Source organism: Oryctolagus cuniculus, chromosome 12, assembly GCF_051225735.1.
Source record: "Oryctolagus cuniculus isolate XC-2025 breed Fujian yellow rabbit chromosome 12, ASM5122573v1, whole genome shotgun sequence".
Taxonomy (NCBI): domain Eukaryota; kingdom Metazoa; phylum Chordata; class Mammalia; order Lagomorpha; family Leporidae; genus Oryctolagus; species Oryctolagus cuniculus.
Window position 1 is genome coordinate 37,867,126 of NC_142878.1, and position 17,461 is coordinate 37,884,586.

Below are 17,461 nucleotides of genomic sequence, written 5' to 3' on the forward strand. Positions count from 1 at the left end.
TTCAATGGTTTAAAAAGCTTCCTTATCACTGTTTCATGGTTTGAGAAGAGAGCTGGAAACAACGAGCCCTCCCTCAGAGTTCCTACAATTGCCCCACCCCAACTCCTTTGTTGTGAATCTATTCATCCCCCAGCAATAATTTAAAAATCACTAATGAAGTATTAATGCCAACATCAATAATGAAACCTTTAGCTGCTAACCTATAAGTTAATTTTATTACATAATATATATGAAAAGATTTTCAAAAACTTGTTATACTCCTAAAATGAGATTATCACTATCAGAAACATAGACGGCAGTGTTATTCGTGACAAGGCTTACTTTAGAAAAGTCATCAATGGCCAACGCTCTGTTTTGTTTTTCATACATCTCTCCCCTCCTGAAATAGATGTCCGCATCTGTGGGTCTGCACTTAATTGCCTGGCTATAGTTTAGAATTGCAAGAGCAGCATCTTTTTGTTTCCTAAAAATTTCTGCTTTCGACTGATACACCTCTAAAGAAGATTAAAAGGTAAAATTTACTGTTACAATCATTTCATTAACTATGAAAATTTTAAAAGATTAATCCCTCTCCCTCTGAAAATACAGTCTTAAAATAATTTTTTTCTCCATTAAACTTTCTTAAGTGCTTCATTTAAATTTTATTCTAACAACACCAAATTTTTTTTCAAAGGCTGGATAACCATTCATTTATTGCTTAAAATACGTACAATCTGAAGTGATAAAAATTACCTTTTACCTTTTTGTATGTCTAAAATGTTTCATAATCTTTTCATGATCAAAGTAAAAAAGTTTTTAAAACACAAAATTGTATAGACTTTTAGCAATCAGAAAGCAACACAACTCAAAAAAACATCTACTAAGCTCGTGTTAGATTCTCTGAGTATGTTTTGGGTACTGGGGATGCAAAGACGAGTATGATACTTTCATATTCCTGGGAAGCTCCATGTCTAGTGGTTTACATTGGTTACAGTACAATACTTGAGGGCAAAGGTACAGATTTCATCCAATCATTAAGTTCTAGGAACACTAAAGCTATAATGCAAAGATCGGTGGTCAAGAAAACATTTGCGAATAATTTTTTAAGTTTATTTAGTTATGTGAAAGTCAGAGTTAGAGAGAGAGGGAGAGACAGAGACCAGGGTTATCTTCCACCCACTACTGGTTCACTCCCCAGATGGCAGCAATTACCAGGACTCAACCAGGCCAAAGTCAGGAGCCAGGAGCTTCACCTGGATCTCCCATGGGGATGGAAGAGGCCAAAACACTTGGGCCATTTTCTGCTGCTTTTCCCAGGCCATTAGCAGGTAGCAGAATCAGAAGTAGAGCAGCTGGGACAGAAACCAGCAGCTCAGAATATTGGCATTGCAGGCAGTGCTGAACTGGCTATGCCACAACACCAGTCCCTGTGAATAAATTATATTTTTTCCACAGAAACATTTTAATTAAGGAATATAAATTTCAAACATTTCATAATAACAGCTTTAGGAACATGATGATTTTTCCGACCATACCCCCCCTTCCACCCACTCTCCCACTCCACTTCCTCATCCCTCTCCTATTCACATTTGCATTTTTTACTGAGATCTATGGTCAATTAACTTTATATATGTATTAGTAACTATATTAAGCAAAGAGTTCAACATAGAGTATGAAAAACAAAAATGTTCCTCAGCAGTTGAGAAAAGGGCTGTTCAAAGTCATTGCTTCTGATAGTGTCAATTTCACTCCCATATATTGCCTTTTAGGTGCTCTATTAGTTATCACAGGTCAGAGAGAACATAAAGTATTTGTCGTTTGGAACTGGCTTATTTCACTAGGTATAATGTTGTCCAGTTTCATCCATTTTGTTACAAATGACCAGATTCCATTTTTTTTACTGCTGTGTAAAATTCCATGTGTACACATCCCATAATTTCTTTATTCAGTCTTAAGTTGATGGGCATTTAGGTTGATTCCATATCTTAGCTACTGTGAATTGTGCTGCAATAAACATGAGGGTATAGATAATTCTTTCATATGCTGATTTCATTTCCCTTGGATAAATTCCAAGGAGTGGCTGGGTCATATGATAGGTCTATCTTCAGATTTCTGAGGTACAGTCTTCCACAGGGGCTGGATCACTTTACATTCCCACCAACAATAGACTAGGGTGCCTTTTTCCCCACATCCTCACCAGCATTTATTGTTTGTTGATTGCTGTATGAAAGCAATTCTAACAGGAGTGAGGTGAAACTTCATTGTGATTTTGATTTGCATTTCCCAGACAGCTGAGAATTTTTCATGTATCTGTTAGCAATTTGTATTTCCTCTTGAAAAATGCCTGTTTAAGTCCTTTGCTCATTTCTTAACTAGGTTGTTTATTTTGCTGTTGTTGAGTTTCTTGATCTCTATATATTCTGGTTGTTAATCATTTATCAGTTGCATAGTTTGCAAATCATTTCTCCCATTCTGCCTGTTGCCTCTTCATTTGCTGAGTATTTCTTTTGCAGTACAGAAGCTTCTCAATTTGATGTAATTCCATCTGTCAATTTTGGCTTTGACTGCTGTGCCTCTGGGGTCTTTTCCAAGAAGTCTTTGCCTATGCCAATGTCTTGCAGGGTTTACCCAATGTTCTCTAATAATTAGATGGTATCATGTCATAGATTTAGTTCTTTTATCCATTTTGAGTGGATTTTTGTGTAAAGTGTAAGGTATGAGTCTTGTTTCATACTTCTGCCATGTCCTTGCTCCAGGAATTGATTTTAGCTCGTTTGTCAAGGATAAGTTGGTTGAAGATGCATGGATTGATTTCTGGTGTTTCTATTCTGTTCCATTGGTCTATCCATCTGTTTTGTACCAGTACCAAGATGTTCTGACTATGACTGTCCTGTGGTATGTCTTGAAATCTGGTATTGTGATGCTTCCAGCTTTGTTTTTGTTGTATAAGATATCTTTAGCAACTCAATGTCTCCTGTGTTCCATGTGAACTTCAGCATAATTTTTTCTATATCTGACAAGAATGTCCTTGGTATTTGGATTGTTAACACATTGAATCTGTAAATTGATTTCAGTAGTATGGACATTGGATGATATTTATTCTTCCAACCCATTCATCTGTTTATCAGAGAAACTGGTCTGTAGCTCTCTTTCTCTGTTGTATCTTTTTTCAGATTTAGGAATTAAGGTGATGCTGGCTTCACGGGAGTTTGGGAGGATTCCCTCCCTTTCAATTGTTTTGAATAGCTTGAGAAGAATTGGAGCTGGTTCTTCTTTAAATGTCTGGTAGAATTCAGCAATGAAGCCATCTGGTCCTAGGCTTTTCATTGTTGGCAGCGTCTTTATTACTGATTCAATTTATGTCTTGGTTATGGGTATGTTTAGGTTTTCTGTGTCTTCATGGTTCAATTTAGGTAGGATGCATGTGTACATTTCTTCTAGGTTTCCCAGTTTGTTGGCATACAGCTCTTTGTAGTAATTACTGATAATTTGTTTTTATTTCTGTGGTGTCTGTTGTTATATTTCTTTTTTCATCTCTAATTTTACTGATTCGGGTGTTTTGTTGTTGTCGTTGTTGGTTTTTTTTTTTTTTTGGTTAGTTGGGCCAATGGTGTGTCAATTTTTTTTCAAAAAAAAAAAAAAACTCTTCATTTTGCTGATTTTTTTGCTTCAATTTTGTTGATTTCTGCTCTAATTTTAATTATTTCTTTTCTCCTACTAGTTTTGGGTTTGGTTTGCTGTTGTTTTTCTAGGTCCTTGAAATGCATCCATAGCTCATTTCCAATTTCTTGATGTAGGCACCAATTACTATTCTTCTTAACGCTGCTTTTGCTGTATCCCATAAGTTTTTATATTTTGTATTGTCATCTTCATTTGTTTCCAGAAATCTTTTCTCTTCTGATTCATTCTTTTTTTTTAATGCTTTTTTTTTTTGACAGGCAGAGTGGACAGTAAGAGAGAGAGACAGAGAGAAAGGTCTTCCTTTGCCGTTGGTTCACCCTCCAATGGCTGCCGAGGCCAGCGCACCGCGCTGATCCGATGGCAGGAGCCAGGTACTTATCCTGGTCTCCCATGGGGTGCAGGGCTCTCTTCTGATTCATTCTATGACCCACTGTTCACTTAGGAACATGTTTTTCAGTCTCCATGTGTTTGCATATGTTCTAGAGATTCATAAGTTGTTGATTTCCAGCTTCATTCCATTGTGGTCAGAGAAGATGCCTGGCATGATTTCAATTTTTTTTTTTAATTTGCTGAGGCTTGATTTATTGGCCTAGCATCTGGTCAATCACAGAGAAAGTTCCATGAACTAGTGAGAAGAATGTATGTTCTGGGACTGTAGGATGAAATGTTCTGTAGATATCTGTTAGATCCATTTGGTCCATAATGTCAATTAACTCTGTTGTTTCCTTGCTGATTTTCTGTCTGGTTTATTTGTCCATTGTTGAAAGGGGTCATTGAAGTCCCCCATTACTATTGCATTGGAATCTATGTCTGCCCTAAGATCCATTAACATTTCTTTTAAATTGCCAGGCACCCTGTAATTAGGTGCAAATACAATTATGAAAGTCACACCTTCCTGTTGAATTAGTCCCTTAATCATTACATGGTGCCTTTCTTTGTCTCTTTTAGCAGTTTTTGTGTTAAAGTCTATTTTGTCTGATATTAGAATGGCTACACCAGCTCTTTTTTTCAATTCTGTTCACATGGAATATCTTTTTCCATCCTTTCACTTTCAGACTGCAGGTATCTTTTGGTAACGTGTTTCTTGCAAGCACCAAATAGATGGGTTTTCATTCATCCAGTCTGTATGTTTTAACTGGAAAGTTGAGGCCATTTACATTCAAGGTGGCTATTGATAAGTAACAACTTTGCCATGCCATTTTTCCATAAATATTTCTATCGTTTACTTTGGACCTCCTTTTTGCTTTTGCTGGGAGATTTTCTGCCTTCACCATCTTTCATAATGATGACCATGTTTCTGTGTATCTGTGTGTAGCACATCCTCAAGCGTCTTTTATAAAGCTGGATGGATGATCACAAATTCTTTCAATTTCTGTCTGTTAGGAAGGTTTTATTTCACCTTCATTCATAAATAAGAGATTTGCAGAGTACAATATCCTGACAGTTTTTTTCTCTTAAGACTTGGAATCTCGTCATTCTCTCCTAGCTTGTAGGGTTTCTGATGAGAAGTCAGCTGTGAGTCTAATTGGAGATCCTCTGAAAGTAATCTGGCATTTCTCTCCTGCACATTTTAGAATCTTTTCTTTATGTTTTACTGTGGAGAGTTTGACTACAATGTGTCATGGTGAAGATCTTTTCTGGCCATGTCTATCAGGAGTTCTATGTACTTCCTGTACTCAGACATCCCTTTTGTTCTCCAAATTAGGAATATTTTCCGTAATGATTTCACTAAAAAGGTCTTCTAATCCATTCTCTCTTTCCACACCTTCAAGAACTCCTAAAACTCAAATGTTCCATCATTTGATAATATCCATTAATCTCCCACACTGCTGTTTAGTTTTCTAATTTTTCTTTTTGGTCTGACTGTAAAATTTCCAGGGATTCTTCTAACTCAGATATTCTTTCTTATGCTTCACTAAGTCTGTTGTTAATGCTTTCCACTGCTTTTTTATTTGTTCTATTGAATTCTTCACTTCCAAGATTTCATGTTGATTTCTCTTTAAGATCTCAATTTCATGGGAGAAATTTTCTTTCATGTCATATATGGATTTCATTACTTCTGATTACTTTTAAGTAATCCTAAATCAATTTTTTTTGAATTCCATTTCTGGCATTTCTTCAATCTCTTTATCTTCATGTTTGAACATTGAGGTGTTATGTTCTTTTGGTGGGTTCATGTTGTCTTCCTTATTTTTGTTTCTTGAACTGCTGCATTCATTATTTGGCATTTGTAGAGATACTTGTTGGTTTCTTCTTTGTTTTGTTTTGTTTCTTCCCTGTGATGCATTTTATCTTTGGACTATGCCTTGGTGGCTTAGTGGAATGTCTGATTTTTCAGTTAGTACCCAACTTTGTGGTGGGTGTGGCCAGGGAGCTCTGTTCAGTGCTCAGGATGAAGGCAGTATCCAAGGCAACATGAGGTTGGGCATGGTAAATTTTTTTTTATCAGAGAGAAGGTTTGTTCTTCTCTGTTGGCATAGTCTCACGTTTACATCCTCTCCTAAAAGGTGACCCATGCCTGGGCACTAGAGCCTGTAGGTACAATATTCATTCATGCTGCCACAAGAACCACACAAGGATCTGCACCATCCTCAGTGTAAGTCCGAATCCATCAGCAATGACCTTCACCAGGGAATCAGGGAGCCTTGAGCCTGTGGAGCTGCCCACAGTGACTGCCCAAAGTCCCAACCACACTCTTGCCCTCTCACACAGCACAGTGTTTTCATAGTCCCAGTACACAAGCCTCACACAGTCATGAGCACCCAGACCCCTGTTAATTCTACCAGCCAGATTCCAGCATCTCTGCCTGGCTGATTACTGGGCACATGGACATGAGCTGGTGGAGCTGTTACGTATGTCCAAACTAGCACCCACCTGCTCTCAGATTGTTACAGGACACTGGTGCTGGTGGTAGGGGAGAATGAAATGTGCCTCTTCTTTTTCTCTTCTAGTTTGGCAGGTACACAGGGCTCCAAGCCAGACCAGCACCAGGTTCTTACCACAGCTTTATCACTACTGGCTTGGGCTGCTGTAGTCTGGTCTCACCTCATTCTCCAGAGCTGCTGCTGAGGCTCTTGACCTCACCCACGTTGTGTGTGTCCACAGCCTCCACATAGGTCCCCAGTGTCCTCTAATTTATGTGGAATTTCCTCTGCTGTTTTCTCCCTAACTCTTCCCTTTTTTAAAACTATCTTCCCCTAGGCTATAGCAGGAAGCTCCCTCCCTATTCCACCATCTTGGATCTCCCCTGTGAATAATTTTTTTAAAGCTTTATTTTATTTATTTGAAAGACAGGGTTACAGAGAGAGATAGAGACAGAGAGAGAGAGGTCTTCCATCTGATGGTTCACTCCCCAGATGGCCACAATGGCTGGAGCTGCGCTGATCTGAAGCAAGGAGCCAGAAGCTTCCTCCAGGTCTCTCGCATGGGTGCAGGGGCCCAAGGACTTGGGCCATCTTCAACTGCTTTCCCAGGTCATAGCAAAGAGCTGGATCAGAAGTGGAGCAGATGGGACTATAACTGGTGCCCATATGGGATGCTGGCATTTTAGACCAGGGCTTGATTTGAAAGGCAGAGTGACAAAGACAGGAGGAGAGAGTGAGAGCAAGAGCGAGAGCGAGAAAGAGAGGTCGTCCATCTGCTAGTTCACTTCCCAAATGACTGAAACAGCCAGGCTGCTCCTGGCCAAAGCCAGCAGACTGGAATTCCTAGAATCCCATTCCTCTTGGGCAGGGGCACAAATATACTTGTGCCATCTGCTGCTTTTCTTCAGGTACATTAGCAGGGAGCTGCATCAGAAGAAGCAGAGCAGCGGGGATACAAACCAGCACTCTGATATGCTGGCATTCCAGGTAGCAATTTAACACACTGCACCATACAGCAGCCCCTAAAACAAAAATTTTCAATTTCATGGTTTCTTGTAAGATGAGTAGTAAGGAACTAATTTCCTGCAATGAATATCAAGGACATGAACATATCGAATGATGAAGATTATTTTGAAAACAAATATAATAAAATAGGATTATTTGAGCTCTGAATTTACAACATCAAATAACAGCCATTTTCCCAGAACTTATATTTTTTATTTATGTATCCTTATAATACAAATAAATGAAAAAGACATAAAGTAATATAACTATTCCCAGAGAAAACCCACCTGCATTATTTTTATTATATTTGGATATATAATTCAAGTCATCCAATGCTTCATTAATTTTGTCTTGGAAAAGATAAATGAAATGCCGGTGCCAGTAGGCGTTGAGAAACAATGGTTCCAAGGTTATAACCTAGAAAATATATGTATACATTTAATTAAAATTGACATGTTAAAGGAAGATATCCTATCAAAACTTTCAAACACTATCAACCCCAGTGGCTTTGCATACATATTTATAAAATGTTTAAAATAATCTGACAAATAAAAATTTAATGTTTTAAATATTAATTACTAGAAAATGTCAATGATCATATTTTCACAATCCCATATGATATCGCACATTCATTGCCCAAAAATTCCAGTAAAGATTACTATACAATTAATTGTAATGTAATTAGTGAATATTATTTTTTAAAGAAAACTTACTTTCTGTAGATCATTCATGGCACTCTTTAACTTTCCCAGTTTTCTGTAAATAGCTCCACGCCTACAATATGCAAATACAGGAAATGTTTTCTTACTATTTATTTCTTCAGTCAGGATTTGCACTTCGGATTCATAATGTTCAATAACTCCTGGTGGAAGGTCACACTTCAGAGAATCACTTAATTCTAGCTTTTTTGATTCTTTCATTGTTTTGGGCAAGTCTTTCAGAACAGATGTTTCAACAACTTCTTTGGGTTCTTTCCAAAGTTCATACTTAAAGAACATATCAAGTGCCCATGTCCGAGGATCACTATTTTCTGGAATTCCTCCCATACTCTGGACAAAATTATCAAAATTTAAACATGAAGGCAAGCTGGGACTTCGTATTGGACGTTCATATAATGGAAGTCTGATAAAATATTTTTTCTGTCCAGGAAGTGTTCCATGAGATGCGGATCTATATTTAAAGAGGGGATCTTTTAAGTACTGAAATATAATTGTCTTTCTAAACCAACCAATAAACAGTGACACAGAAAATTACTACTTCTCTGTTATGAAAATAAAATTACATGCTAATTTCATGCCATCCAACTCCTCCTTTTCACTCATTAAAAATTTTCATGTGGCATGAAGAATCTCTGTAGAGTTTAAGAAAGCAAAGCCATAGCCTCCCTAGAGAACGGAAATCTGGAATAGCGCCCCTTCAGGCTTAACTTCCACCTCCCACCTCACCCTCCGCCAGAGGGTGGAACAAACACATCCTCAAACATTGTAATCCTATCATTTCATAAACATTTACTGAGGGTGTACTACATGAAAGTGCCAAACACTAGGAAAATAAAAGAAACGTTGATGTCCTTCTCTATCATTACTTTCATGCACTCTCTACTCCCCTCCACATTCCAGTGGAAGCCCTCATCATCAACTCTGCCTACAGTACACAAACATCTCAGTTCCCTTTTCCAGTGATATGACACCGTAGAAAGTCCTTCTGTGCCACAGATGTTTGACCTTCACCTCCACACTCATCATCTCTGTCCTTCCTCACTTTGATCTTTGTGCTGGGGACTGATTAGTGTAGACTACAACCATAGGACCTCGACCTGTCTTCTCATCCTGTTTGTCCAATTAGGAACCCCCAAGGAGGGAAGGAGAATGGTAAAGTCGAGTTATTTATTCCTCTGGTTCCCTCATGAATGGTTGCCTCAAACTGGCCTATGGTCTTCAGCAAAGATCACTATTTCTTTCAAAGAAATCCTTTCTAATAAACTCCTTCCTTCAGTTCTAGCCATCAGCCCTTATTTTTGCCTCTCAAACTCAGGAGCAGATAACGGATTGACTATTTCTAGTTCCAGGATATTGCATTATTATTTGTGGTTGCCGTATACATTGACATCTTTATGAATTTCCCCTTTATCATTCCTTCTCATAATTATCCTAAGCTGAGAGTGCTGTTCACTACTGGGACCTTAATGATAAAGTAACTGCCCAGAGGCAGACTCAGGGAAAACACACACACACACATGCACATTCTAGGAAAACCTCCTTGGCAGTGTGAAATAAAATACAGAAAATCTGTGATATGTGGTAGTATTAAAACTTCTCTGGATGTCACCAGTTTTAGCAGATTATGATGCTTAATTCAAGACATTGGGAAACTGAGCCACTTAGCCACCAGGACAACAATAATGCTTATAAAGACTACACAGTCAGGGGCAAGCCTTCAGCCTAGCAATTAAGACACCCATGTCACATATCAAGGTACCTGGGTTTGATTTCCAGCTTTGGCTCCTGACTTCAACTTCCTGCCAGTGCAGATCCCAGTTGGATCAAGGGCTGGCTCAAGGAATTGGATTCCTGCCACCCACATGGAGGAATCAGATTGAGTTCCCAGCTCCTGGGGTTGGCCCATCCCAGCCCAGGCTATTGTAGCCACTGAGTGAATAAACCAGTGGATAAGAATGTGCACATACACACACTGTGTTGTCACTTAGCCACTCCTTTCAGATTAAAAGTGTACCTGCAGTTATCTATGAAATATCCAAACTCCATAATCCCTGTGCACCAAGGTAATGAGGCTACTAAGGAAGGAATAGGAATCTGAAATATGGAATGTTTACAGATGTGGATGAGAGTGAGAATTCTGAATCTCCAAACTCTGCTCATCCTCTCTTGACAAATGAAACTGGCTGAGGGACCCTCTCCCCACATTGGAGAGATTTAGCCCACTCCTGCATAAACTTCTTTCCAAGAACACTCACATACTGATGGGGCCTGATTGAAGCATTCCCCTCCCAGAATCATTCAGCTGTGACTCCTGAACCCATTCATGAGGGACCATTAGAGACCCTCAGTCTCCTACATACTCTTCCCCCACAAAGGTGGTCTTGGACCAGCTCTAGCCAGTGTGGCCTTGCTGAAAACTACCTTGGCATACTCTAACTGAATGACCTCAAACTTTAACATGCATCAGAGTCACCTGGAATGTTTGATAAAACTCAGTCTCACCCTCAGAGTCTCTAATTCAACAGACCTGGAGTGGAGTTCAAGTGTTTGCACTTCTAACAACTTCCTAGGTAACACTGCCATGGGGACTTTACTTTGAGAACTACTGCTATAGAGGAATGGGTTCTAAGGTTCATGGATATGAGAACTGATCTGCAATATGGAGAATGCTTAGTCATGCCTTATCCCCTAGAAAAAGGGAGTGAGCACAATACCCTTGAAACAGTCTTGTGGGTGCTGACCCCAAAAACGGGGAAAAAAAAAAAACAATAGTGAAGCAGGAGTGAACGAGTTTGATTCAGTAATCACAGTGGGGACAACAGGATCCTGGAATGGTAAAATCCAGCTAACCCTGCTTTGCCATCATAGAGATGATGAGCACAATTACAGAAACATAACAGCTATAGCAATTTTAACTTGCAAGGATCTGTGGTAACAACCAAATGACTACAGGCCTCGGAGATGAAACACATGGGCAGACCGTTACAGTGTTCTTTGATTTACACAGATGAAAAGCTTCCACGTCTTCTAAGCATGAACCTAACCCACCGTGGTAAGGACTCACATCTTATTCAGCTCTGAGATCTAAACCAGTTAATGGTCCCAAATGCCTCTCACTTGATAGAAAGGCCAGGCCAGGACCTGCTGAGGAAGGATCCTGCCGGGTGCCCTAGGTATATATGTTGAATTTTCCCTGAGCGCTTCCAAAAGCATGAGAAAGGGTAAATACGCAAACCCGGGTGTTATTATATACTGGCTCTAAACTTATGCTGACACACAGGTGCCCAGTGTGGCTGCCACTGAAGACCATCCATCAAACTGGGGAATTATGAAGGTCAAGTGATAGAATCTTGGCCTGAGATCATCTAACAGTGGATCTGGTGAGGCAGGAACCTATTCCTAGTCCCAGAATGTTCAGTGGGAGTTACTAAATTGTTTAATGAATAAATGGTAACCTAAGGGAGACAATGATAGTAGGGGCCAAGTAGAAAGCTCTGCAACTTCCCCTACCCCATCCTATACACCATCCACCAAGAGGGCAAAATGAAAATTAATACTGCATCACTGGAGAAATTACACTTCAGTGGGACTATCAGAGCCCTGAAAGCTGCAGGTTCCTATATCAGATTTCCATTTTACTTTCCTGTTTGGCCAGCACAAAAATCAGACTGCTTGCAGAAAATGACTGTAAAAAGGGGCCAGCATTGTGGTGCAGCAGGTTAAGCTGCCATCCCATATGAGCACTTGTTTCAGCCTTACTTAATTTACTTCAGATCCAGCTCACTGCTAATGTGCCCGGGAAAGCAACAGAAGATGGTCCAAGGGCTTGGGCCCCTGCACCCATGTGGAAGATACAAATGGAGCCCCAGGCTTCTGGCTTTAGCCCGGCACAGTCCTGGCTTTTGCAGTCATTTGTGGAGTGAACCACTGGATGAAAGAGCTCTCTCCTTTCCTCTCTCCTTTCTCTTCCTCTCTCTATCTCTCTGTAACTGTCTTTCAAATAATAAATATTTAAAATAAAAATGACTATAGATTATCATGAATTTAATCATTATAATAATCATAGCTTTTTTTTAAAAAAAAAGATTCATCTATTTATGTATTTGAAAGACAGAATGACAGACAAAAAGGGAGAAACAGATTCTCTTTCCTCTTTGGTTCACTCTCCAAATGGCCCCAGTAGGCAAATTTGGGCCAGGACAAAGCAAGGAGCCAGGAACTCCCTGCATGGCAGGGGTCCAAGTATTTGGGCTAGTTTCTTTTTCTTTTTTTTTTTTTTTTTTTTTTTTTTGACAGGCAGAGTTAGACAGTGAGAGAGAGAGAGACAGAGAGAAAGGTCTCCCTTCTGTTGGTTCACCCCCTAAATGGCTGCTTCGGCTGGAGCACTGCGCCGATCCAAAGCCAGGAGCCAGGTGCTTCTCCTGGTCTCCCATGCAGGGGCAAGGCCCAATGACTTGGGCCATCCTCCACTGCACTCCTGGGCCACAGCAGAGAGCTGGACTGGAAGAGAAGCAACCGGGACAGAATCCTGCGCCCCAACTGGGACTAGAACCGGGGGTACCAGCGCCGCAGGCGGAGGATTAGCCAAGTGAGGCACGGCACCGGCCTAGGCTAGTTTCTAATACCTTCCCAGATGCATTAGCTAGAAGCCTGACAGGAAGCAGAGCAGCTAGGACTCAAACCAGCATACCAATACAGAATGCCAGCGTCACAAGTGGCAGTTTAACCTGCTGTGCCACTATGCTGGCCCTCTGACAATCACAGCGTTAGTTCCAGATGTGCTGGGTATATTTTCTAAAGCAATGAGTACACTTGTGGGCACCTGGTTTGTAGCTGTTAATTTTACACGCTTCCTTTTCCATTCCTGGACTTTGGGGAATTGGGTGAAGTTTATATGCACGTGACAGGGACAACCATATATATCTTTACTGCCCTGCTAGTGCTATGTCAACCTCCCTGCAGTCCAGTCATTTAAACTCTCATCTACACTATGCCACCAAAGCCATGTTATGAAAACTTGCTCCTTTCCTAGCAGAAAAAAAGAAAACAAAAAAGAGAAAGAAGACAAAAACCTGGATCAGGACCCCACAAAAGTCAATAAGAAAAATCCAAGTTAAAAATTTACCAAATCGCTAAAAGACATATATGAGATAGGAAGAAATTATAGGGCTTTAGCACAAGAGGCATAAAAGTATTACTACATATTTTCAGGTTTTTATCTTCCCAGGATTCACAAGTAAGGGGCAAGAAGGAAGCCCTGAGAAAAATCTCTCTTGTGGTGCAAGACTGAAGGAAGGGCATGGCAGCCACTGTGTGTAAGCCAAAAACCTATCCTGGAATCTCCCATTCTGAACAAAAGACTGGAAGCCCCTGAAAAGAGGTGACCGTCATCTCAGTAAACCTCAAAACTCTCCTAGAATCGGCCTTAATTCATTTCTTTCTCACATTTCACATCCAACCCATGAGCAAATCCTGTTGTTTCTACTCACCAGATCTGTTTAGATCCGGCCACTTTTTAATGCTCAATGGCTATCACCCCAGACAAGCAACCACATATCACTGGAATTATTTCAGCAGCCTTCAAACTGGTCTCTACAATCTATCCTTCACAGAGCAACTACAGTGAGCCTTCCAGAACATAAATGGGATAATATCAACTACTTAACTCCCAATGTCTCCTTTTATATTTAAGAATCCAAAGTCCCTTCCTTTGCCTATAAATATCACTATTTGTTTTCAAATTCACAATGATTTCCTCATACTCTTATGAGTAATTTCAAATTTATCACTTATCATGGTCTACAAAGCACTAAATGCTATTATCCCTGCCTACTTCCTCCTCAACCTCACTTCTTACCACTCTGTTCACTTGCTGTTTTCCAGACTCGCTGATTTCTAAGCTATCCCTCAAAAACAACAAGCACTCTCTAACTCAAGGCCTTTCCACTTGAAGATGCCTCTTTTCCAGCTATGTAAATATCTTCTTCCTTTATTCTATTAAGTTCTGTGCTCAAATATCACTACCACATAGAGGCTTCTGACCTCTCTGTCCACAACAGGAACCCCTGTTACACTGCTTTCTTTTCCTTCACAATGTTTACTACATACTGTATTACCCAGTTTGCATTGCAATAGTGAAAGATCTGAGACTGCAAACTTTATGAAGCAACAAATGTGTTGAGCTCACAGTTTTGGAGGTTCAAATCCAAGACTAGGTGGCCACATTGGTTTGGTCTCTGGTGGAGGTGGCAGATGACAGCACTCATAGACGGAGCATTTGTTGAACAAAAAAGTTACATCTCTAACCAGAGCAGAAAGAGAGTGGGTAGAGCCAAACTCAGGCTTGAGGAATTTGGCCACCACCACATGCCATGGATTACCTATTCCACCTTGGCAAGGAGATTTTCCTAGAATCTTGTGTGCATGTGTATTTCCTGAGTCCAGCTGTGGTCTGCCAACACTGGGCTCAGAGACCAGAGAAGAGGGAAACTCCTAGAGAAATGAGGAAGCTGCAAAGTTATTGTAGGCACATGGCATCCTTCCAGGAACTGGCTGAGGAGGGCAGCAGGGAAGCAACAGGGGTAACCTATAGCCAAGGGACTGAGGGAAAGGCATGGGTCTGGGTCTCTAATCAGGTCAAGTGGCCTTCTGCAGGAATTACTCTCAACATCAAGATTTAACCTGATACATAAAAACACATGGAGTCCGCCTCCTCACCATTAACAGAGCCAGCCAAGAAAGACTGTGATTAAACATTAGATATAGGGGTGGGCACTGTAGTACAGCAGGTTAAAGCCCCGGCCTGCAGTGCTGGCATCCCATATGGGCATCAGTTCATGTTCTGGCTGCTCCACTTCTGATATGGCTCTCTGCTATGGCCTGGAAAAGCAGTGGAAGATGGCTCAAGTGCTTGGGCCCCTGCAACTGTGTGGGAGACCCGGAAGAAGCTCCTGGCTCCTGGCTTTGGATTGGCCCAGCTCCGGCTGTTGTGGCCATTTGGGAAGTGAACCACAGGATGGAAGACCTCCCTCTCTCTCTCTCCCTCTTCCTCTCTGTAACTCTTCCTTTCAAATAAATAAATAAATAAATCTTTTTTTTTAAAAAAAAGGTATAAACTTGAGTTATTAAGTTTAGTAAAAATTATCTCAAAATATAGTAATAAAATCATCTTTAAAGTGGCTCCATTATTTCAGGCCTAGAAAGCCAATAGTGTGGCAAAAAAAATGTCCTACATGAAGGATCTCCATGACTGAGACCCCAGTGGAAGGAAGTGGCCATCAAAGAAGGATGTACTTTTCTCTAAAGGGAGGCAAGAACTTCCACTTTGCCTGTCGCCTTGCCTAAATACTGACAGAGACTGTGGACTCAAAGGCTTCCATAGCCTTGGCAGTTGATGGTAAGAACCTCGAGTGATCACTGACATCAGACATAAGAGTGTTAATTGTTAAATTAGCAATAGGAGTCACTGTGCACCTCCTCCCCATGCAGGACCCCTGTCCTAAATGAGTTGTACTATGAGATTTAACTGTAAAACTTGTTCTCAGTTTTTTATATTGTGTGTGTGGGTGTGTGTGTGTGCAAATAGTTGAAATCTTTACTTAGTATAGAGTTGGCTTTCTGTGTATAGTTAATTGAAGGCTGGCGCCGTGGCTCAATAGGCTAATCCTCTGCCTTGCGGCACCGGCACACTGGGTTCTAGTCCCGGTCGGGGCACCGGATTCTGTCCCGGTTGCCCCTCTTCCAGGCCAGCTCTCTGCTGTCGCCATGGAGTGCAGTGGAGGATGGCCCGGGTGCTTGGGCCCTGCACCCCATGGGAGACCAGGAGAAGCACCTGGCTCCTGCCTTTGGATTAGCGCGGTGTGCCAGCCGCAGCACGCTGGCTGCGGCGGCCATTGGAGGGTGAACCAATGGCAAAGGAAGACCTTTCTCTCTGTCTCTCTCTCTCACTCCACTCTGCCTGTCAAAAAAAAAAAAAAAAGTTAATTGAAAATGGATCTTAATGAAGAATGGGACTGGGAAAGAGAGAGGGCGGAGTTAAGTAGGGAGGGAGTAAAGGACGGACAGGTATGGTGGGAAGAAACACTTTATTCCTAAAGATGTATTTATGAAATTTAGACTCATTAAATAAAAGGTTTCTAAAAAATAAATGAATTAAATAAAGTCAGCTTTCGTATAAAAAATAAAAGTGGCTCCACAAAATTGTTTCGAACTAGCAGTTATTTCACAGCTACATTTGAGGTAAATTAATGAAAATTAAGATTTAAAAAAAGAAGAAGGTAGGAAGGACGTCCTAACATATCATCTTTCAGGGGCGGAGAACCTTTTTTCTGCAGAAGAGCCATTTGGATATTTATAACATCATTTGCCGGCCATACAAAACCTCAAATAAGCCTGCTATAGATTTATTGAATTTCGAGTCCCACCTGCAGTTGCCTTGGCAGGGCCAGACCAAACACTTTCCCAGGTTCTATAAGGCCCATGGGTCAGACCTTGCCCACCTCTCTGACAAATAGTGTCACAGTTTTTGCTTTAATGCTCCTCTTAAAAGTTTATCCTGTGAATTACGTTATACCTGCTGGTAGCAAATAGAAATTTCAAGTTCAGTATGAAAAGGCCAAGAAATCTCTTCAAATGGTGAGTGAAGCTTTGTACTCAAAATTATAAAGAGACAGTAAGCAGCACACCACCCCTAGAAGCAGCATTTCATCCGATTACATCCTTTATTTTGACAGGAGACATTTAGGTCATGACCCAAATGGTGCTATGTGTACTATTATTCTCCTTTACATGGATGGTGATGACTCACAATCCTTTGAAATCAGTAACTTTGTCAAAAATGTGTAAGTAAACTTCTGGTCAACTTAGGAAAACCTACCTGAAGTCTTCTAAAGTCAAGCTAACTAAAGAGCTTCCAGGTACTACACTTGTCATAGAGGATACATTAAGAGAAGGACATTACTCACTTTGCTCGGCCTCTGTTCCACCTTCTCACCCATGCTTACACAGCCTTATTCCCATGTTCTCAGAGATCAACACACCAAAAGATAATCAACCTTTTACAGAACCAGCAGGCTTTTAAACCATTTTTCATTCCTTTATCACCAAGAAAGTCCTTACATCTCAAAAGGGCATAAGCTTAATGAATTCTGTGTCATCTGCAGATATCTAAAGAGAAATAAACTCCACAGCTTTTTGGAAACTATTTTGTACACT

The 17,461-nt window shown here is 40.6% G+C and overlaps 1 protein-coding gene across 1 annotated transcript in view; it reads right to left on the bottom strand.

Moving 5' to 3' along the window:
* Positions 1–17,461, bottom strand: part of TTC6 (tetratricopeptide repeat domain 6) — a 225,872-nt gene that overhangs the window by 85,671 nt on the left and 122,740 nt on the right. Inside the window, exons 11-13 of the mRNA XM_008269509.5 lie at positions 8,243–8,699; positions 7,817–7,946; positions 322–494 (exon numbers count right to left, since the gene is read on the bottom strand). Coding sequence (XP_008267731.4) covers positions 322–494; positions 7,817–7,946; positions 8,243–8,699 — 760 coding nt within the window. The remainder of the gene's footprint in view (positions 1–321; positions 495–7,816; positions 7,947–8,242; positions 8,700–17,461) is intronic.